The sequence below is a fragment of the Larimichthys crocea genome, chromosome III (assembly GCF_000972845.2).
Source record: "Larimichthys crocea isolate SSNF chromosome III, L_crocea_2.0, whole genome shotgun sequence".
In the NCBI taxonomy this organism is placed as follows: Eukaryota; Metazoa; Chordata; class Actinopteri; family Sciaenidae; genus Larimichthys; species Larimichthys crocea.
This window is the reverse complement of record NC_040013.1, coordinates 17,460,708-17,484,407: the sequence shown is the minus strand read 5'-3', so window position 1 is coordinate 17,484,407 and position 23,700 is coordinate 17,460,708. Positions and strand designations below refer to the sequence as shown.

Sequence of the window (23,700 nt, the reverse complement as noted above, 5' to 3'; positions counted from 1 at the left end):
CCACCTGCTAATTTAAAAGCTTCAATCAGCTCTGCTAACTGAGGAGACAACCCTGGATTCCTGTAATTGCCCTGGTGGCAGTGTTACAGCAAGAAAAAAAAAAAAAAAAACCTTTCTGTGTCTCTGTGTCATCATTTGCACAACATTATGAATAGGTTAATAAAATAAAATACTTTAATTATAGCTTAGTTGCCATATTGTTAATAGTGCCAGTGTGGCTCAATTGAATAGTACAGTTTCTGCTATTAATTATCTGAAAGTGAACTTGTTTAAATGATATTTTACAGCCCCTTGATAAAATTACCGCTAGAGGCAATGTAATGATAGACAGACAAAGGCCATGCACGAATTATCATAAACTATTAGCTTGTTTCCAAAGGGTTTTATGTTAATCTTTTAGCGCTTAAGTACCCTGCAATTAACATATCAGGAGGAGCTGCCTTCCAGCTAGGCTTGCAAATTGAAGTCCTCAGATAAAAAAGCTATTGAGATGAAACCCTGAAAGAGAAGAGGAGCTATCGCACTGAAGTGTGCTGGAATTTTTTACACTGTGTGTGTGTGTGTGTGTGTGTGCGAGAGAGGGAGAGTGATAGAGAGACTTTAAGAGCACTGAGACAAAGAATGAGTGAAAAAGAGAGCAAGATGCCGTGAGAGTGTCTGTGATCAAGGATGTATAACAATTCCATTATCTCTCTTGGGTGATGACATGAGATGTCTCTTTCAGGCCTCTCTCCCTTTGTCTAACGCTACACAGTGTCTGAGCCATAGGACGGCTGAAATGGCTCTCATTGGCTGCGATGGCGGCATCTGATGGAATGTGTTTACGTATCAGGCTAGTGGCTTGATATGTAAATGCAGCGCGTTGAAAAGGCTACAGGGAGATATGGTTCATTGTTGGGTCCTCATCGTCTGTGTTCCCTTTTATGCTAAGCACAATTGTATCCACTGAGTGAGCATCTTGTAAACCGCCCGTTGCCTTTGGTAGGTTAAACCCACAAAGGAGACCCATGCTTTGGAAGATGTGCATGTTTTATAGGATAATTGGCAGCTTTGCTTTAGTCTGCTCCCTTTGTTGTCAACACATAGCAGCTGACACCATCTACATTTACTAGAATTAAATGAAGATAGCCATAATGTGCATCTTCTGAGTTTAGTTTCCATGTAGAAGTCACTATGGAAGAGGGTATTCCTTTTATTTATATATATATTTTTTTAAGACTACACAAAAATGTAATACCATTTTATTATATATATATTATTATATATATATATATATATATATATATATATATATATATATATATATATATAGGACACACACACGACAAATCAAGTATAATTAGCTGATTTCTTTTCATTTGGTAGCTTTTTGCTTAGACTTTTCTGTTAGATGTAGTCAGACTCGCTTTGGGAAGCGATTTACAGTATATGAGAATAATGAATTGTTGGACCATTACACATGGCATTCTGTACATTCTAGTACGCATCAGTCCTGACTCGGTGAAACCATATTGCACATAGAGTGCTGCGATATTTTCCTCTATCACCCAAAGATAGATGACTCCACTGAGGCCTTAATCTCATGTTAAAGATTTGTTGGCCTCTAGAAGTCAGGCCTAGCATTGAGATGCCTCTCCTGATTTATATTCACTGGCATGGAACGAGAGCCAAGTGCACTATCTGCAAAGCAGATGCTGCAGCAGTGCCCTTGTATTAGGCTTTATATTTCACCTGAAATAAAACCTCCAAACAAGGTCATGTCTTCGAACCCCCTCTTCCCTTTCTCTTCCCGTCTCTCTTCCTCCTTCTTTTCATATTTTTCTCTTAATAGTCTTGTAAATTATAACCTGACAAAAATATTATGTCGGCATTCTAATTGGAAAAATGGCACAGCACCCTAACCCGTAGACTGAGAAGTTTTAATTTCTTTTCATGAGCTGAGTATGAGAGCAGAAAGCTAAGGGAGAAATAGGGGACATAGCCGGCCAAAATCCTGATGAACACTGCCTTTAAAACCAAATTCATGTCTGTCAGCCGCTGTAATTTATGGGGCGGAGATTACAAAGCTACCGATACAATAAATTAAACTGATGGACAGAATTATGCCCAGTGCTTCCTGCTCTCCCCAATGACGCACACTAACTTAGCACTGCCTGACAATGAGTGTGATTTACCACCCGGGCAAGAGTGGAGAAGGGAAAACATTCACAGGCGGAGGCACCCAGGCCTCACTTTGGCCCACAGCCTAGTGAATAAAACCCCGCTTTAATTCACCCACAAACGTGTCGCCATTAAAAGACTAAGAATAGGGATTGCAGATCATAAATACTGCCTGATTTATTAGCCTAACAACAAAGAGCATAAGCCCGGGCCAAGGAGAGAGAGATTGTTTGACAGAATGTTGTCAAGGAGAGAAAAAGAGAGGAAAAACACACTCATTCTCTCGTTCTCACTCACAGACACTCTCAGCTAAATCTGACCAGGGATGTAGCCCGGGCCCTATCTCCCGCAGCAGCGTAGGAGCAGATGTGTCTGCTCTCTTCTCAATGTGTGACAGACAGAAAAGATAAACAGAGGGAAAAGCAGAGAGAGGGAGAAAGAGAGAGAGGAAGAGACGGAGGGAGGGAGGTAAAAGAGAGCAGGAGCTGGCACGGCACTGGCTAATTTATCTCGCTGAGAGACAGATTAAAGAGAGAGGAGAGTGAAACAAAGTTCCACTGGCTTAATCAGCGGACAGCCTGCTAGCAGAAGACATGATAAATCAGAGCAGGCTGAGTCCAGGAGAAAGCCTTTGCTCTGGGAGGGGAACGGGAGACATCCTCAGCCAAACAGCAGTATCTTTTACATGGACTGTTGTGAATAGCAGCTCGTGAACTCACTACGTGTATACTTGCAATCGATACTCATTGCTATTGTTTGAGCAAACATTGTTATACAGTAGCCTTCTGCTGTTACTTTGTCCCAACACCGTTATTTTTAGTAGTGGGTGAACAATCCTGCTTGGTGGTGGTGGTGTGTAAACAGGACAAAGGGACATGAAGTTTCCCCTTGGTTTTTTCTGTGCAGTCATGTCTTTCTTTAGCTTCTGGTGTGACGGGGGACTAACCTAAGGGCCTAACCCAGGAACAGGAAAAGGGGCTTAGATATCCCTGTGTCATTAGTTCACTACGGGGTCACAGCTGGGCCACTCAGAGCATGATTACACCCCTTGATTTATCTGCTTTGGAGCCCAAACACAGATAAATCTCCAAGCTCATCCCCGCCGTGGGATCCTCACTGTCTGATAAACGGCCCAAGCTGAATAAACAACTGTCCCCCCCCCTCGCCACACATACACACACACACACACACAAACACCCAACCCCTCGTACATTATGAATAATTCATTCACATTGCAAGCTCTGTTAAATGCGTATATGTTGTATCTTAAATGGCGTAAGGTGTTTCTATGATCTCTATCCAATCCTCCATGCATGTCTTTGATGAAATACTGGAGAGGCAGAGGTTGGCGGACATTTTGTTTTGTAGTTGTAAACTTTATTTCCTGGCCCCCCCGGCTGTCGTCCTCCAGCATTTTCACATAAATATACTTTATGCAAATATGTCGCGGGTTAGTCCGCGCCGCAGCTCCCGTGTAGATATTGGCCTGTCTACGACTTTATGACAAAGTTTAAAATCATTCATTACAGTGACCCCTGCGGTAAATTCACTTAGTGGAAAATTGCCCTGGCTCTCCTGTTTGGTGCGTTGATGTGATCACGAGTGCATTTTTAACTTAATTAATTGGCCGTTTCTGTTGACAAGAAATTTATGCAGTAATAATTTGCTCGAAATAGATGCAGAGCGCAGGAAATGAGATATCCATCAGGGCGCTTGTGTTCCGCCAGCTGCATCGCGGCTAATATGAAAGTATTTCAGGCTGCTCAGACCCTGCTGTTTGCGCAGTCAAGATTATATATACCCACGATCCATTGCCTGCCTCAGAGGCGCTCATGGAGGTCTATGATAACAAAGACTATGTGATTTATGGCCTGCTGTGAAAGCAGAACTTGATGAGATTAAACAATTTCATAGCACGAGTGTTTCTCAGAGGGCCCTCTGATTTGTGGCAGCAACGCCGACAGTAAATCAGGTTTATATATCTGAAAGCATGCTCAGCAAAGGAGTGCAATTACTGTTTAAGACAGCTACTTTTTATTTAATTTTTATCCCTGGTTTGTCTCTTTTATTCCTGGCCTGTCAGATAGCCACTCACCTTCATAAGTCCTTCTGAGGAAAGGGGTTGAAGAGGAGAGGAGGTGGGGAAGTCGCAGAGGGGAAGGCACAGTGGCGTGGGCCCTGTGCTATCTCTCCTCCACAGCTTTTAGAGAAACAAGAACAACAACAGTAACCGGGGGACAACGACGGCCACCAGCGGAACAACACGGGCATCCAAAGAGCAGGGGGAGGCACTCCATTTTTAATGCATTGTTTGCCTGCTGCTCTGTCCCTGTCTGGGTAAATGGAGTAGGCAGAGTGTAATTAGAGAGCTGGGCTTTGCTCTGTGCCATAAAGATGACATGGTGTAATGATACAGCTTACAGGCCCGCAGAGGGTTCTGTCTCGCGACGGAGGATCTGGGTCGTTTGCCTGTGACTTATGATAGGTGTGGAAGATGACAGTGTTATCATTGCGATGTGGAACTCAGAGAGATGTGGATGGGGGAAATTTCTTGCTAAAGATTGTCGGAGGTTTGGAGGCGAGCATAGACGGATATTAATTATTTGTGTTTACAGCTTGTCAAGTAATATTTCCAGATGGAAATAAAGAATCTAATTTTGAAAAGTTTAATTATCATCCTGTGTGTGTGTGTGTGCGTTTTTATTGTGTATTCATCTTGAAATATGTGCTATTTCCAAGTTCCTAATTCAAATCTCATGATTATTAACATTTGCTTCAATCAGATTTATCTTTATTTGTTCAAAAGAAATTAGGCGTAAAACTACAAACAAATACGCCCAAATCATTATTTTTTTATTATTTCATATGAGGTCAGAGATCTTAAACGTGTTTACATCATACAAGTCTGCATCTGTACTAATCAACTAATCAGTTTATGTTTGTGCACGACCATAAGTGAGCATGTAAGTACATGTACATTACTGTTTCATGCATTCAAATAATGGGAGAGGGTGTGTGAGTGCATGCACACGTGCAAATTTGTGCGTTTTGAAGTTGCGGTTAAATGTTTCGCGTTTGTTTCGTGTGTGTGTGTGTGTCTCTCTCTGTGTCTTGCGTGTGTCCGTGTCCTTGGGTGAAGATGTGAGTTGTGCATCTGTCTGCATCATCCCATATCTTCCCAGAAAACATCAAGAAATCTCATTATTTCGACACATCTCAGGTTTTTTTTTTCTTCTTCTTCTTCTCTTTTTTTCTTCCCGTATGCCTCGAGTCAAAATTAGTTTTCATTCCCTCTGTGATCTTACTGACTGAAGCCGGCTCAAAGTAAAGAAAATCGCAGTCTTCGTATCTTCGTAGCGAGGCTGAGTCAAACACACACTTCACACAGCCGCAGTCTGAGTTAAGCATTGCTAAGTAACCTTCACATTTCACTCGTGTGAAGAGCTAATTTCCTTTAAGTTCACATGTCACTTTTTGTGGCTCTTTTTGTGGGTCCTCTTCAAATGTCTCTGGGCGTCTAATTGCATAGGAAACATTCTAGACAAGCCGGTGTGACAGGCCCGCTCCCAGAGTCTTCAATTATTAAACATCCTACACTCTAGAAAACAGCCCTGACGTTAGCTACAGCCCCTAATCAGAACAGAAAGCCTCATGATATGTCACACTCCTTAGTTGCTGTGGTTTTGTGTACGTGTGTTTGTTTGTGCAGTTCATAGTTTGTGTAGAAAAGATGAAAATAGTTCTTTTCACACCAGTTAAATAAGGCAAAAATGATTTTTGTCACAGGTGGATCAGAACATTCACCTCTTCCTTTTTTCTCCTGTTTTAAAGATAAAAGAAATTGTTTGTAATCATAAAAATATATAAAATAGGTATGTTATGTCTAAAAGTTTAAATGAGACATTTAATCATTGTTTCAACTAATACATACAACATTTTCTTGTTCTTTGTAACTTTGTAGCTGCCGTACAAATGGAAAGGTCATACTAGACCAAACTAAGAAATAGCCTCAAGCTAATTGCACTGCGTACCTGTAATGTAGGCTTACATTTCCACTTTAAATCACCTACACTTGTTCTGCAAGACATTCAAAGAAAAGGTCAAATGACTTCTTAAATTTCCACCTAAAAACAAATACACCCTTATTACCATCTATGAGTCATCGCTACGGATGATTAACGTCCAGCCGCACTCAACCTTTGCCTGTCTGACGCTTAGCCCGTACACAAAACGGCAATGTTCGCTGTTGCCGGTTTGCTCCATGTGGTTCGTGCCCCGAGCGAAACAGTTGCTCTTGTGATCAGTGATCATATGATACATTTACTCAAAGCAAGTTCATTGGAGTAGAACTGGTAAATCATTAAACACACGCTCAGCAGTCTTCCTGCTGAGAAGAAGGCTGCTGTACTACCCGCGAGTGCAGGCACCATTACATCAAATGTCCTTCCCCCTGCCATTACCTAAGAAAACAGAATTAATACTTTTCATGCACACAACAGCGATTTAAAACACATTACAATATTTCCTCTATTCCCCTAAGCCACAATCATTAAGGTCAGATATGAAAAAGAAAGAATTTGAATGAATAAACTACTTTTCTACCTTTCAGTATCAGATGTGATTGTTTCTGGCAACAAAAAAAATGCATTTAAAATACTTTACCTCAGCCAACACTGTGTGTGTGTATATATATATATATATATATATATATATATAGAGAGAGAGAGAGAGAGAGAGAGAGAGAGAGAGAGAGAGAGGGTAAAATCTCTGGTAATGAATTAGAGCATTTCTCATTTCATCATTGCTTCTGTATGCTGTAAGACGCTGCAAGCTTGCTGCTACTTATTCATTTTTTATTGTTTATTTCTAAAAGCTGTTGTATTGTTTGTAACCCCTAACTTCAGAAGTATCAGACATGAATCATAAAAAATTCCATCTAGTGAAGAAATAAACGTGTCATGCCAGCATTAAATGTTGACTCAAATAAGTTCACAAGTTGTGTCTCCTCTGATCTCTAACATGATCAGAAGGCAGCACCAGTTTACTGAGACAAGACGTGAAAAAAAAGTTCCATGCACAGACACAAAAGAAATATTTTGATATAGACCCAAAGAGAAAACATATCAAAAGACATTTTTATACATGTCTTTTGCAAGCACAAAAAGCAGAAATGGTGTCAAGAGAAAACAAAACAGAAGGCTTGTTTCTTCCAACAATTGCTTTAAGCTACAAAAATCTCCTTGAGTCCCTAGCCTCCCCTCAATGTCAGCCCCCCCTCCCCTCGCCCTCCCTCCTTCTCTCTCCTCTTCGTTTCTCTCTTTTCCCCTTTTCCCTCTCTAAGGCAGGACAGGGCCCTCTTTGCACCCTGATAGGTTGCGGGCTGATGCTTAGCAACAACATTCCTGTGCCCTAAGTAGCAGTAAGCCTCTGGCTGAACTCTTTGATGTGGCTGTCAGGCCACATTTATTTCCTTTTAGCACTTTGTCTACTTGTCCAGATGTATAAGGAGATAAAAAAGGGCTGGTGTTTACACTGGTCTCCCTCTGTAGCGTGGCTGTAATTAGATTGTATTGCTGGTCAGTCTTAAGGAGGGAGGTGAGGTGAGGCAAAAGCAGGAACCACCTGTGTCAGGATGAGCTGGTCAGGGTAAGAGCCAGGCCGCAAGAGAGAAAAAGCAGTGCGAATAACACGGTGCAAAATACTTGATGTACTTTTTTTTATATATAACACTGTAGCAGCAAACATCATAATCACATTCTAGTGAAATCTTTCGAGATCAGTTGATGTCAGAGTAATGTGCTGTAATATAACACCCATCAAGATTTGAAATCGACAGCCGAGCTTGCAGAACTTTGTAAACTTTGTTGCAGTTGCATCTGAAAAACACCCCAGATATGCGTCAACCTTCCCCGACTCACTTTTTTTGGTATCTCATATTTTCAGGAATCCCACTGTGGAGGTGGTTATGTGCTCCGTGTGGCTCTCTTTGTGTTTTGCTTTTCTTGTCTTTCCATCCCTCCCCTGTCTCTCTTCTCCTGCTCCCCTCTCTCATGGTGATATGTTGGAAGTAATAATCACTAATGCCTCTGGGTTTATCAGCATTTATTCGCATAACAACACAGAAAAGGAGAAGACAGACAGCACTGGTGTGATGTATTATCCAGTACAGGAATCATCTTTCATAATGACATCCAACAGAGCTTCCTCTCTCTGCCACCACCCATTTCTCTCTCTCTCTCTCTCTCACACACACACATACGCACACACACATACACACACTTTCTTCATTTTTCTCTCCATTCTTTCCACTCCCCTCTGTCCACCCTTTATTATCACAGAATCCATGGTGCTCCCCAGCCTGTAAATTTGTGCCGCATTATCATAAGCTGTGGTGATAACTCACATTGCACAGAGACAATAATGATGTGAACACTCAGCATATGCCCCGGGCCTAGCAAATTAAAACAATGCTCAGCTTGATGAGCAGACTAATCTGGACAGCAGAGAGACTGAGAGAGAGAGAGAGAGAGAGGGAGAGAGAGGAAAAGAGGGTCCAGGAGCATCTTAAATAGACGACACAGCAGCACCTCCCTCTGTTCAGTGCAGGTACAACTGTAGAAAACGAGAGGGAGAGAGACAGAGAAGGAAAGGATGCAGAAAAGGGGGAAATAAAGAGAGAAGGAGCATAGATGAAGAGCTTCTTATAAAATCATGAAAGCGATGCAATGTGTGAGGACATCATGAGACGATCACTACCTTTTTTTTGTGTAGTTTTAGACCTTTGGGAACTGAACTTTAAGAACAAACAGTGTTCAGCGCGTATAAAGCTTCTATATTCTGCAGGAGGAATTGTGTCACTTGATTGTCAATTATTCATTTTTTATTGCAAAAGGAAATTTCAGTTATCTAGGTTATTATGACAATTCCATGTCAACAATATAGGGCTGTCTTGTATGTGTTAGAGGTTTTAATGTTGAAAGATTACTCATATAGCCTGTCACTGTAGCCGAATGAAGCGTTAAAACAATCTAAGTCATCAATCCACCAGTCCTCTTAAAGCGAGTACAAGAGAGAAATGTCTCCTTTTCTTGTACACAACCATTGCTGCTTTCTCATCCTACGGACAGGTCATTGACTTAAGTGAAAGAGTGCACATGTGGAGGGGTACGGAGGAAGGTCTGAGAGGAAAAAAGGGAGGATCAGGACACGGGGAAGCTCCCTGATTGATGTTCTGTGGGTGGGGTGAAATCGTTGCGCTGCATAAGACTGTAAGTGACAACCACAGATGTTGAATGGCTTGGGTGTTTGATCAGCAGGCATGATACCGAGGTGAAGTGGTGGTGTCATGCATAGCAAGGGACTGGGTGGGTGGTGATATTGAAAGCAAGGTAATGGACGTCCCATGGGACCAAAACCAGGGTGTGGAGGCAACCCAAGGCTCTATCCAGTACCCAGTGAACCCCAACAGTCCTCCCTCTGCTTCTTCTTCTCCAGCAGCCCCCTAACATAGTCTGTGGGTGGTGGTGTTAATAATGTGGCAGCAAGGAAGATTAATTGTGGGCAAGCAGGATTAGGAGGAGCTTTTGGGGGCCAAGTAGAAAAAGAAGAAAGCCAGGCTTGTGATCTTTCAAGCAGGCTATGAAATGAGGCAAACGGGGGCGCAACTCTGTGGTGACTCAGGAGAGCATGGAGGTAGATCAAATAAAGAGGGCTCACAATTCTTTGTCTCAATGCTCGAATTGCTCTCTTAGCTTATGACGAATGACATAGACAGATACTTTGTGTGTCCATCATGACATGATATCAGTTATATCTTCCAGACCAAATGGTGAAATATAAAATTTGGCTTCAGCCTGTCTCATTGGCTCATCCCAGTATCCATGTTGCCAGTTCTGCACTTAAAGAAAATATAAAGTATGAATACCTGATTGTTTTTCCTCAAATGGGACATGTCAGGTTTTACTGAGTACAGTATGTTCTTACTGTATTTGGGATTGTTTTACTTCTTCTATTACACATTCCATACAAGTACAGTGTACACGCAGGGAGTGATCTGTGTTATTTCTTAACAGGTTTCAGCCACTGAGAGCAGCAGGTCTGCTGTCAAAACAATATTTCTATTCCAAGTTGTTTCTTTGGAAAGCATGGTCCACAAAGCATATATGTAGTGAGTTCTCAAAATAGGCTTATTTTGCCATTTTTTCCCTTTGGTGTAATATGAGACACATGCTGGCCAGACCTTAATGCCTTTCAGAGATGCTATCTGAAAGCACATTATGTGATCGTTTTCAATTCACAGTGCTCTCTTTGCCCATGAAGAATATGGTTCCATTTAACGGTGCAGACCATTCCATTTCTCAAGGTTATGCATGGGCATGTAGAGGAACAACAATAAAAGTGGGAAAAATGCAGCTCCAAACCATCTCTAATATGTATTTGTCAGTTGAGTCTCTTGCTATGATTAAAGGCCCAGTGAATTCCTTCCTGCAGGAAAGGAAAGTATTTCTGCAAAGGCATCAGATATCGCTGTGTCATGATAAACTGCCTGCTCCACTAGCTAAAAGGCTAAGGGAAGAGAGAGGATGTTTTGGACCTTGAAAGTGCACGAAAAGAACAACAATACAAAAAACTCTTGACCTGTTTGGGAACATGCTCTGAGATTTAGGCCTCTGTTTCCTCTTCATCTTAAAGCAGCATTTGACACACTTGTTTAGCCTGAACCATATGTGCTTACAACTAATAGCTCATTCTAGTTGCACAGCCAGGGATCCATGCACATATTTACATCACATTTCAATTAAATAAATCATTAAATATGTTTGCTTTTCAAATTGCATTTCCACTGTTTCCAAAAATCGGTGTAGAGAGGTCATTTCATGCCATTTGTCAGACTACCCTCTTATAACCGCGCTACATTTGACTGTTCAGAGTGAGTGACATCTACCCTTTAGTTGACCACTGCAGGAGGTCATGGCTGAGTGGAGGTTAAGACCTCTCCTCCCTAACCACACCGTAGATCAGATCATCAAAGCCTGGGTGTACCTCCATAACACATGAGAAGTAATAAAACACGACCTGCCACATTATGTCATAAAACAGGAGCAGTTTCCAACATTTCCTGCACCAGTCCCCAAGGATTTATGACACTCACCGTCAGCTACAGTCATACTTGTCATTTTAAAACTTGTCAAACCTTTTTCTTTTCTTCAAAATGCTCATTCTATTTGTATGTCTCCCTTCTCCTAGCCACCTAATGAGGCTGGATCTGTGAGTCAGCCACTATCCTACACTCCTCTACCCCGAGGATCAAGAGATGCCAGGAACCACAAAGGTAAGGAAGGATCTTTGGCCTTTATAGCCTTTTTAGTCAGGTGGTTTGCAAATACATATTTGTAGATATCATTCTCCATAAATAAGAAACAACACATATTATCATACATTCAGTCATAACCTAGGCCCATGGATTATGTAAATATAAGTCATAACCCTAGCGGCTACAGAGAGTGGGAATCTATTGACCTTGAGACACAGCTGAAGTTATGTTATCTATTCTTATTGATCTCATCTCATCTGAGTTATCTGTTCATAGTGCTGATAAATCTGAGTAATCTAGGTTAACTCTGTTCTGAATGTATGCGTGGGAGCACATAGTACATAAACAAGATGAAACATCCTTGATCTGTTGATACTAGACATTGATTAGGCCTCATATTGACCCTGTGTTGTCAGTTGATGTAATTGTGCAGCAACTTCTCAACATCAAACACTCTAGCAAGAATGCATCGCAATCATTCAAAATGTACCCTGTTCTAAATGAATTGTGCACCCACCACCTCGGCTGAGATTTTAGTTTAAAATATCCCTTTATATTATATTATATTATATTATATTGATATTATATTATATTATATTAGATTATAGTATTATACAAAGAATGCCGGCAAACAATAATTTATTGTTTACTTCTGCCTTATCATCATGCATTAGTTTAAAGTCCATAGCATTTAGTCAGTGTGTGTCCTTGGAATGGCAAAGTTAGATATCATTAGATAATAATAATTTCACACCACCACATTGTGAAAGTAGCATTATAATAATTTCCCAGACAACTTAACATAAGGTTTAAGACAGATCGTTGCTGAAAGGAAATTTGCAGTTTACAGTTGAATCAGTCTTCAGTTATCCTGAGTAAACATGAACCACATTCAGCTGTTTATCTCGAGGCAGACTTTCCTCGTGGTGATAACTGATATAACCCCCTAGTTCCTATCCCTGAGGCATTTATCACTGTCCTCACAATGTGAAACACTTGTGATGCGTTGACCACCACTATAGTAGCACAGCAGATCTCCACCTTCTGGTTATGTTGCCAAGGACAGATCTATGTCACCAACGCCTGCACGGTGGCAGCTCTCACCGGATGTAGGGACAGTAAGAGCTGCGTGCTTTGTCAAAATCAGACCTGGCTAAGAACAGTCCATTTAAAGGTGAGGGGATCTGACACATGAAATATTTTTCCCTCCGTCTAAGATCTGAGCAGCGGGGACAGTCTCCATTTGTTATTTTTATGATGCAGCGCTGCAGTCTTAGATAACACAGCCCTCATCTTCGCCCTTCACCTTCTCTTCATGCCCCTACCTTTTTTTTCCCCCCCTTTTCTTTTCACTTCTTACTCACCATACTTGAGTCTTCTTTATGTTTCGGGGACGGTCACAGTAACTCCTTTTTTCAAAGAGAACAAAGCAGTGCTACGACAAACAAACATTTTCAGACAGTAATTCCAAACAACTGAGCATTTTACTGAGTAAAATTCAGGATATAAACAATAGGGGTGAAACAATACGCTGCATGATTTTATGTAGTTCAATGCCACACTCGGGTTTCAATATGCATGGTAAATTAAACAATTCACTACACGGTTTGTTCAAAATCTATTGAAAAAGTGAAGTGCTCCGGTGATATTGTATCCTGTTTGTTGTCATCATAACTGCTTGTTTTTGTTGTCTTTTGAAGTAGTGCTTTTGTTTTCTGCTATAATGCCGGAGAAACCGCACGCTACGTGAGATAAAAGGCACTTTGCTGTATTGAAAATGTAGCGAATTATGACATTTTACAATGAACAGAATCAAACCATGAATTTAGTGCGCAGCAAAAGTATTTCTAAGTACACATTATACAGTATGTGATTGTGACAGTAGTCGCTTTAAGGGTTAATGAAGTGGCCTTTTTAATAGAGGTACAAGGCTGTATAGTTTTATCCTGCAGTAGCAGACAGATCAGCGGCACTTCTGACATCGCCCTGTCGGCTGCACAGAAAGAACCTCCCTTTCCTCCTTTCAAACCTCTGCACCCAACCCCCTCCATAGTGTCACCTGTGTGGAAGCCCCAGAGCCTGGGTGCCAGAGGTAATTACAGCAGCTAGGAGATCCCAGAGGAGGGCAGCGCTGGCAGGTCACTGCCCAGGGAGAGAGGGGTGGAAACCAAGGACAGAACTCCAGGATAAGCTCCTGTCTTGGTTGGTGGAGGAGTCAACCTGAAAGAGACAGAGCAAAACAAGGCAGTGAAAGGAAGAGCGGGAGGAAGAGGAGGGAGTAAAGATGTGCTGCTGTGGTAGTGAAATCTAAATCAAGATTTCATAGAGGCAGATCTGACAACAGATAGATAGACAGAATGAAAAGGGGAGATAGTAGATAGAAAGACAGTAAGAGGATCGGCATTAAACAGCGAAAGAAGACAAGACTTTAGAAGAGAGAGAGCGAGCTAGACAAAAGACAAAGTGAAGGAGGATAGTGGGGGCTTCAGTGTGTCTTGGTGAAGGCGTGACACAGAGCGGAGTCGAGTATATAGTCTGGCAGAGGGGCCTGAGGATTCTCCACTACTGTCACCTTGGCTCTAACTCTCAGTGCTGGTCGAACTGTCAACTCAACTCTAAATCTAACAGTTCAAAATGGAGTCCCAGTCTAAAGTACAGTGTGTCTTTGTGAAGACTAGCATATACCATACTATTAAGACACAACCAGTGACGTGTAGTGTTCTTGTGCCTTACAGTACTTACATGTGCAGCAATCTGGTGGATTATTTATCATCAGCTTGTCATTTTCTTAGGATGAAACATTTTGAAGCGAGATTCACAAGTCTATTTCGTAGATCTAATTACATCTTTATACATGGATATATTAATCAAGTCTGAGTCTTTTTTTTCTACATATGTCTGAAATACAGAGATTTTAATAAAATAACTTTCATTTCTACTGTATATTTCAATAAATAGGCCCGGCTCCTTTACAGGTATCAGATTGAATTTGAGTAGGCCATCCCTCAGAGGTGACAGCAGTAAATGAAAGGGATATCTTTGTACGAACAGACTAAACAGACAAGGAAAAATGCCTGAAATCTGCCTTACAGTATGAGCCTTGGGCCCTTTTAATCTTGTTGTTCTGGGCCTGCTTCCAGCTACTTTGTATGTATGTATCTTAAATGGTGCACAACTGTTATTAAAATCCCAGGAGGAAAGCAGCCTTCAAAGCAAAGCAAAAAAAAAAAAAAAAGCCTCCTTCCTGACGACACCCATGGGGTGTCTCGCATTTGTTTGGTGGTTCGCTTTCATTACATGTCGGGGTGATCTGCACCATAGCTCCTGCTACATACCCCCTAGCTCCCTCAACCTCCCCCCCAAAAAAATGAAGCAATGGGAAAAGATCCAAACTAAGAGTAAACTGTTTTATAGTTGCTGCACAACAAATAAACAAACATCTGGAAGCGTTCAGAGCGGCCCATTAGAAGGGCTCTGGGCTTTGCCAAAAAGGGGTAAATGATGAGGAATGGGCTGTCGAAAGGCTGGCGGAGACAGGGGAGAGGCCAGATGACAGAGCTGTGGGTGCTAAGCACTGCCTTTTAGAGCTCAGCTGGGCTCAGAGAGATCTACACCTGCTGCTATCTCCTCCTCCCCTCCTTTTCTCCACCAGACATCTGGATGGGATACATGACTAATGGATGACTAAACTGCTAGTGTTGAAACTTAGCTGTTGTCAATATGAAGGGAAAGGTTGTTTGTTTGACTGATGACTTAATGCTCTACGCACATCGCACTTAGTAAAACTAAAAATGAGTTTGACGGCTTTAAAAAAATGTTAAGGCGTCAAAACAGATAAAGCTCCCCAATGTCTGTTTATTGTTTCTTGTATAATAACCAGAGCTGATTATATTATTTATAACTGTATGGATCAGATGCTGTTGTGAATACAAATATTCACTTTTCATACAGTCCTGTTATGTAGAGTGAACACATGTGCTACTGGCTATGGCATTGTTTGGTAAATTAATTGATATATTACCTCAGACATCTGTTTCTTTACTCCCGAGTTGTTTTCCGTGCTTATCTTATGAGTTATTCTGTTCGTTCCTGTTTGAAGTTACTCTGTAGTTGGAATGAAAGCTCTCATCTTTCTGCTGATAATCTTCAAATCCTGGTTTGGACCTCCTTGGCATGTTGTATGAGTATGGAAATGTCCTCTCTGGAATGCGGTGAGAAAAGACAGAGCACCTTTGACGTTTCCCATTAGACACATGTACGTGCTCTGCAAGACATTTCACTCAGCCTCGTAATGATTATACCAGCAGGATCTGTCCCCTGATAAACATCACTCTTAAACACAAAGACTTGTACTGGCCCCCACACAACTAAAATGAGGCATATGGAAAGAACAAAGTGTAAGCTTTTCCTCCACACTGGGCCAGAGTACCATTTGCAAAGCTGCTTTCTATAAACTTTTTACGATAAACTAAACTTTACACAATGCGTGCGTTGAACATTGATAAATGACAGATGATGAAATATTGTCATGAGAATGATATATACAGATCTCACTGCCAGCTATATACCATGAACGGGTGTTGAGTGAGCCTCTGCACCAAACTCTACGAGGTGAATTGACAAAGTAAAGACATGGCCCTCTTCCCGGGTACTGAGTTCATAAAAATGTTTCCCAAGCACTTCACTACATGAAGGTTTTATTTCTTTGCAGGGATGCCAGTTTGTAAGTTGATGAAGTGTCTAAGATTAGTTTGAGGACTCTGTGTAAACTTTTCCTTCACGCATAGCCACAGAAATTAAAACCATAAAACATGGTCTTATTAAATATGTGATTAATAAAACGCTTTAAATGGTGCCAGTCGTATAATGAGTTACTTTACTTTTGATACCCGTGAACATTCTGCTGATAATACTTTCACTTCAAGATAACATATGAATTATTATTCATTTAATCAGTAAGAAAATATAAGACAAGAAAAATGAAAAAACAAGATACAGAAAATAATATAAAATTCTAAAATTCTACATTTTCGGGTCTTCCATTTTTATCCCTCAATGTGCAAGTGTGTGTGTGTGTGTGTGTGTGTGTGTGTGTGTGTGTGTGTGTGTGTGTGTGTGTGTGTGTGTGTATAGGCAGGCACCTGCATTTTTGTGTGTGTGATCTACTCAGACAAAAACAGAACACTAATTGCTAAACCTGTTCCATAATACATTTCACTAACCCAGAACAAGAACCTGAAAAGTCTGTCACAGTCCCATCAATCTCTTCTTCTTGCGGGGGGGTGTAAGCTCCTGCTGCATATCACAGCGTATCACAGTGGTGTATACTCCCCGTGTATGAGGACAGGCTCTATTTCCTTTATGCGAGTCAGATGATGTGATATTATTCCTCCCAGGAGTGGATTGGCTCAGCAACATGAATATCCATTAAAGCCGTCCTATGGAGATGGATGAGGGGAGAGGGGACGAGGCAAACTGGGCCTGCAATCCTTCACCGTGCCTTCACATAGCACTGCACTGCCCGCATTCAAAGTGATGAGAGCTCATTTTTGGATGCAGGCCTGTCCTTGTTATTACTAGCCCTGAAAATCACCTCTACGTTTTCTCCTTCAGAAGCAGGCTAGATTAAAATGCCAGGATAACCTCCTCAACTTCCATGACAGGTTTAACTGCCGAACTCTGACGTGCCAGCTCTAAACTGCTTTGAGAAAGCTGCCTTCCACCAAGTGTCATTATCTCTCCGTTATCGAATGGCACTCCTTTCACAGTGTGTGAATAATTCTGTTTGTGCTGGGTTTGGGGAAATGTCAGTGACACTATTGTTTTTTACCTTGCCGTTTGATCTCGCTGAGAGAGTCTCCTGAGTGTCTTGAGTTCTTAAACTGATGTTGGACGTATACAGCAAAAACTTAAAGTGAAAAGATAGGACTGTCAGCTTCTGAGCTACTCCAAGATCTTTGTTTGTTAGTTCTTCTTGCTAGTGGTATAAAAGTAAATATTTCTCTCTGTGATATTCCGCCTTAATAAGGAATATTTCATAGTAAGGTATGCTGGAATTGTTTTGACTGAAGTGATCTAAGCAATTTCAATATAAAGCCCAAAAAACTTCACAGATTAAATAAGACATTTTCTAAATCCAAACATCATTATACTAAAGTCACAGTACAAATTAGTCTGATGCTGCAGATTTTATAAAACGCCGGCTGTATATTACTTTGTAAGCATTTTAAACATTGAGCCTGAAAGCTTTGGGATCCTACTTTTGAACTCCTCCATCCATCACCACTGAAATATGATGATTACAAACGTTGGACCATTTTCTCAGCAGCAGGAAAATATGTAGCCTCCTAAATCTTTACCGTCCGTGACCATTGCAGACAAACCATAGTTATTTATGATGATACAAACCAACTGGACTCTGGTTAAAATTTGCTCAGGCACAAACAGACACAAGTTTGAAGCAATATGTTGGCTGCTACTCCAAACGTGTCAGACCGATAGACAAGGACATGAGTTTCTGCCAAGCAGGCCCAGCCCTCTTGGAAAAACATACCGCTGGTGCTCTGGACCTTGGTCTACTTCCCAGTTGCACTGGTCATTTTCAGGAAAGTAGCAGAACATAAATCACCCAAAGTGGATAGGTCTTACTGCTAGAATCAACTTTGAAATTCCGGTATTGCTAATGCAGCTACACTATTATTCATTTTCTACCATGATTTGTAGTTGTGGTACGGGACAGCTGAGATGCGGCCTGTGCTTTCCAGAAGTACTTTCAGGCAGAAGTTGGAGCAGGTTTCTGTAGCCTTCATGGTTTCCAAAGGTGGGAGTCCATCATAGTAATTTAGGATGGGGGTTAGCTGCCAGATGGTTTTGGATATTTTTACAGCAGGATGGATGTTGGGTCCACCAGTTTTCTTCTGTGTCAGTACCCCTTGAAACAAATTGCTCAGTGAGCAGGCGGAGTCTGTCTGTGTGAGGGGGCTCGCTACCCTTCATTCTGATGAATAGCTACTAACATGCTGGCAGATGCTGGACAACTTGTCATGCTAAAGGAGACAGGATCAGACCTCAATAAGTCCTTGTAGCTTTGTAATTATTGTATATTACCAGGGATGTTTACACAGAGATACACAATGTCTCATATTTTAGATTGTATGATACAGCAAGTTAACAAAATTAGATACAGTGCTTGTTAAATATATTTGTCTTGTTGGTTTATGTAGGATCATGTATCTTAATCAGGGTGTTTTTAATAAATTATATAGAGTAGACTGTAGATCGTAATTCTAGGCTAACTGATCTTACACACTAATCATTCAAGATGAAAACATGCCTTAATGCTACGCTGGTTAATGGCTCCAACAAATTAGATTCCAATTCACTCGGTGGCCAGTTTATCATGCTGGGTGACAACACATTCTGCATGGCTTAACAGCTGTGCTACATCACTAAACCTTTCTGTCAGGCATGATCGTAACAGAGCTATACATGCCATGGATTCACTAATATGCAGTGAGAAAAGGGGCCACCAGTGGTAATTTACACAGCAACACACAGTAAAGTGGTGTCTTCTTAGAGGACAGGTTCCAAGTGGCAATCACACACTAAAAACAGCAACCTTCTCTGTTAGTCATGTAGTGCAGTACACTGTATGAACATAAACATTAATTTTTTTGTATAGGCAGACATGCACATATGCATTCCATGTGGAACCAGTGCCTGCATGTGCATAGCGTTACACTAAGACGAAATGTTATAATTTGCTTGGGTGTTTTGCATCAGAAGATATCCACATTTTTTGATAATTATCTCCTTATTTATGACTGTACACATCTGTCTTAGAAAAATAGAAAACTCCAGATGCTGGATCAGAATTTCACCTATAATCAAGTCACAGACATAGCTTTGCCTAGGATCATCCCAGTTTTACTTTTGCAGTTTTGGCCAGCCTATCTGATGGTTATAAAAACAGTCATCTGCTGATATCTGAAAACATAACAGAGCAAAAATTATGAGCAGCTTTCAAACAAGCATCATTTCCCAGACTATCTAAACCACTTTTACGAGTGGATCAAACAAAAGTGAATTGTGAATATTGGTAATATTTGTCATTGCATGGATGTCTCTGAGGATAAAGACAAGTATCGTAGATCAACAAGCACTTTGGTTCATCATTTTCCTGGTTGTTCTTATTTTTTTTTCTCCAAAAAAGTATTTTTTTTTCCTCTAACCTTTGACAAGGCTACCAAGTTCCTAGGTCCCAGCAATTAACTTGAGTATAATGCTACTATTATCCATGGGAAAGGCAGAAATATGAAGATATGACCCATTGGTGCACCCTCTTAGGTATTATAGTACAGTTCAAATTAGGATATGTTGAAATTTCCCGATGGGCCTTGATAAGCTCAATGAAAATACTCAAGACAATACATACTACTGAGCCAGAAGTTATGTTTTTCCAAAGTAAATGTGCAGATTAGTTACTAAAGAGTTAGTAAAATGTGGTGATATTCACTAATGCATAAACATGTCAAGTGTGTAGTGCAGTCATTCAAAATGGGCTTGACTGCAACTACTGTTTCTATATTGTCTTAAATCGAGTATTGTAGGACCTGAGACATCATACACACATACACGTACACCGAAACACTCATTCCCAGATTCCCTCAATGCTCCAAAGCTACCGTGGTGGAAAGAGCTGAACTCATCTGTCAATTACGGTAAGCTCCATTGGACCATTGTCTAAACTGTTTTCTCACTCACTGGTGAATCCAGTGATTTATTGTCAACTGCCTCGGCATCAATATACAATTGGGAGACACTAAGCTGTGATGTCTGAACACAAACTATTGTCAGAGTATCAGCATAGCTCACATTAAGTGCCATTTAGATTATTCATTGCATCAGGCTGTGAGAAGGCCATTATCCCATGCACCGGGATTCCAGTCCTATGGATCTGAGCTTCTATTTACTTCACATTCAGTATCCAACTGGATGAACTATATCTGAGATGAACCAAACATGAACACATTGTCCCAAATTTTGTGGGTCAGCTTGTCCATCCCTGCCTTGAAGTCCATACGGCGTTCTAACTCTCTTAAAATATAAAGAGGAGCCTCTTTTAAATGAAGTAGCTCATCTTTTATGACTTGTATTAGCATCAACATTCCAGCTCGACCAGAATGAAAAGAGCGAGGTCACTAAAATGCTAGGAAGTCCAAAACAACCTTTTAATCTGTCACTTTGATTTGCAGATTAAGTCACTTTAAACAGACGAAGCAGGTTTCTCTGTCATGATAATTTGAGTGGACAAGTTATTTCACCATCATAATTTGATTTGTAGATAGTTTCTGGCATGTTATGTCGCTGCAGTGCAAGATGATTGGATTGACTGAGTCATTTTGGTCAAACACATGAATTTATCCCATATTGTTGTGATTTAAAAGTCTGTTCGCTTCATCCTGTTTCCTTCAGGACAAAGATTCATTCAAAACTAAACTTTCAGAACTGGTAGCCATCAAACTTCATCATGGCTACTCAGAAAGATGTAATTCTTTGATTATGTATTTGTATGCAATATTGGACATTTGTTGGCTGTATGAGATGATTGTTATGCACTGCAGTATATATATATATATATATATATATATATATATATTTATTTATTTTTTTAAAATGCAGGGTACTGAGTACAGTAAAGCATCATCAAGAAACTGAAATGATTTCAGTGTAAGTAATTAGAGAGATGGAGAATCTTCAGTCTTTGTAGCGTTGAGTGCCTGGAGACCTTTTAAAGAAAGCTAAAATATGTTTCTCCATTTGACGCCATCAGCAAGTGTTTACACATAACCTTTGGCAGCGCTGGCCAACCACCCCACACCATTTTTGGCATCTGCAGCACTTGTTTGGACAAAGATTTGGACAGTTGATAGAGGGAGGAGGGCATGCTATTAGATAAAATAAAAAGAACATGTTCATATGACTGGCAGTGGTATGTTGTGTTTGCACACTGTGACCCTGAGATGCAAATGTATCAGGGCTGGCCAACTGTTTGTTGTTTGCCCCCTGATCTATTGTGTTTCTGGCTAAAATAATAAGCGTGGTTAAATTTGCATTTCTTTGCATTATACTCTCATAGTAAAGAGATTTTTAAGTAAATATGCATGTACTGTTGCCTGTGTTGTTGTTTGGCTTTATGCAGCAGGCAGTAGATTGTAACAGCAGAGCTGAAAGGATGATATTAAGATAACCTTGGGAAAGAAGTGATAACACAGCCATGGGCATCTGTCCTTCCTGCCATTCTTAACCCACTGTGACATTTTGGCTGAGGAACGACTGAAGCTACAGCACTAACAGCTTATTTGGACTTTTATACAATACCCGAAGGGATAGCTTTTTTGTCATTGTACAGTTTTAGAAACTACCTCCTCGGTCGGCTTGTATTGTGATATGCTGTTAGCCATTACACTATGGTGAGGTAATCCTGACAAATACAATGAACAAATCAAGGATATTAGTGCTGTGATGTGCAGTCGATAATATTTGGCTTCATTAATTCCCATGCCCTGAGATGACATCCAGCCCCTATTAGGTTTGAAATCTCATCCCCTTCTCCTCTATACCTCAGCTGTGGCTCAACCAAGCAGCCAAGCAGATAATACGCTCTGAGCTCTGAAACATGTACCATTATAATTAGCTTTGTCAGGTCCTAGCCCCTACAACCCTCATGCAGATAATATGATAATATGTCTTCATAACCGGCTGACCTTACATGCTCAATATTTCTCCCCTTATGAAGATTACATGTCAATAAAGTAATTGAGTCCCGGGGTGTGTGGCAAGTGAAGATTTAGGTTATTGGACTTTTCGGGGCAGTGATGTACGAGCATTATTATTCTACCTGTCAGGAGATGTGCAGGGGGCTGGGGACAGTCCGAGAGTGTCAGGGGGGAAAAGAGAGGAGAGAAGAGGGCCAGGAGAGAGAGAGAGAGAGAGAGACAGAGATAAGGCAAAAGCGAAAGAGAGGGGAGGGCAGAAAGAAATAAAGTGAGCCAAAGGGACACAGAGTAGGGAGAGTGAGGGAGACGGAAATGAAGAGAGGAGGAGGGAGGACTGCAGAGAGCAGAAGAGGCAAGATCATTTCTCACAAGGGGGGACAGATCCTCAGTTAATCATTCCCTCATACCTTCATCTCTCTGTCCCCTCCCTCACTCTCTGCATATGAACAGGGGATATGTCATATTAATTAAGAGAAGTAGAGTTACAGTGGAGCCATCCGTCTGAATGAGGCGCAGGGAGGCCAGAGGGGCTTGAAATATTCCACACAACACAAACCTATCATCACCTCTGCCTCACACCTGATTGGCTACTGTGGGCTCATCAGTTTAAATGTTGGCAGGAAATGACGGCATGTAATTTGACACAGCCATAATTTTGAGCAGCATATGATGTCACCAAGGATACATTTTTCATCACCTCAACTTTATATTTATAGTATTTGTTGGTTTACATGCATGGCCACTTACTGCCATTAGTCTTTAGAACAGTTTTAAATCAATTTTATTTAGATCACATAAGGCTTGACGATAGTAATCTAATTTACCGAACAGTAATTTTCAGTATTTATTAAGAGTAGAACACATTGACGTTGCTGTCAACACAGTCCTTTGGCAAGATATTCTGAAGCACAATATACCAATATGATACTGTGTGTATATGCTGTATGTGCAGAATAAATACATTTAATTAATTTCTACATTTTGTCAAAAGGAAAGTAAGTAAGTAGAAATTACTGGAATCAGTTATTAGCACATGTAAATTCAAAATGACCAATAAAGACACTATAAAATGTGTGTTGCACCAATGTAACGACTTCCAAATGTTACAACATAAATAAAGCAAATAAACAACAAAAAAGAGCACACTGGGGTTCAGTCTTTGGCTTTAAATGCAGGTTTCATTTTTACCTTTGTCTAGATTTACCCCCAAAAAATGTCTATAAGTGCAAAAACCTTTTTTTCAAATCATAATTTTGCCTTACCATCATCCCTAATACAGTACAAACCACCAAAAGTATAGGATAAATGGCTTATAGTAAGTCATGTTTGATTTCACCACGCATTGTCTCCACAAATGTTCATTTTCACCAGTACTCTCTTTCACAACAAAAAGGTATAATCCCTGACCTCGACGGTGCACATATGTAGTGATTTCTTTTCTTTTTTCTT

The 23,700-nt window shown here is 40.8% G+C and overlaps 1 protein-coding gene across 1 annotated transcript in view; it reads left to right on the top strand.

Moving 5' to 3' along the window:
* Positions 1 to 23,700, top strand: part of lrmda (leucine rich melanocyte differentiation associated) — a 212,720-nt gene that overhangs the window by 176,623 nt on the left and 12,397 nt on the right. The window contains exon 6 of the mRNA XM_027277499.1: positions 11,407 to 11,491. Within this exon, the coding sequence (XP_027133300.1) occupies positions 11,407 to 11,491 (85 nt within the window). The remainder of the gene's footprint in view (positions 1 to 11,406; positions 11,492 to 23,700) is intronic.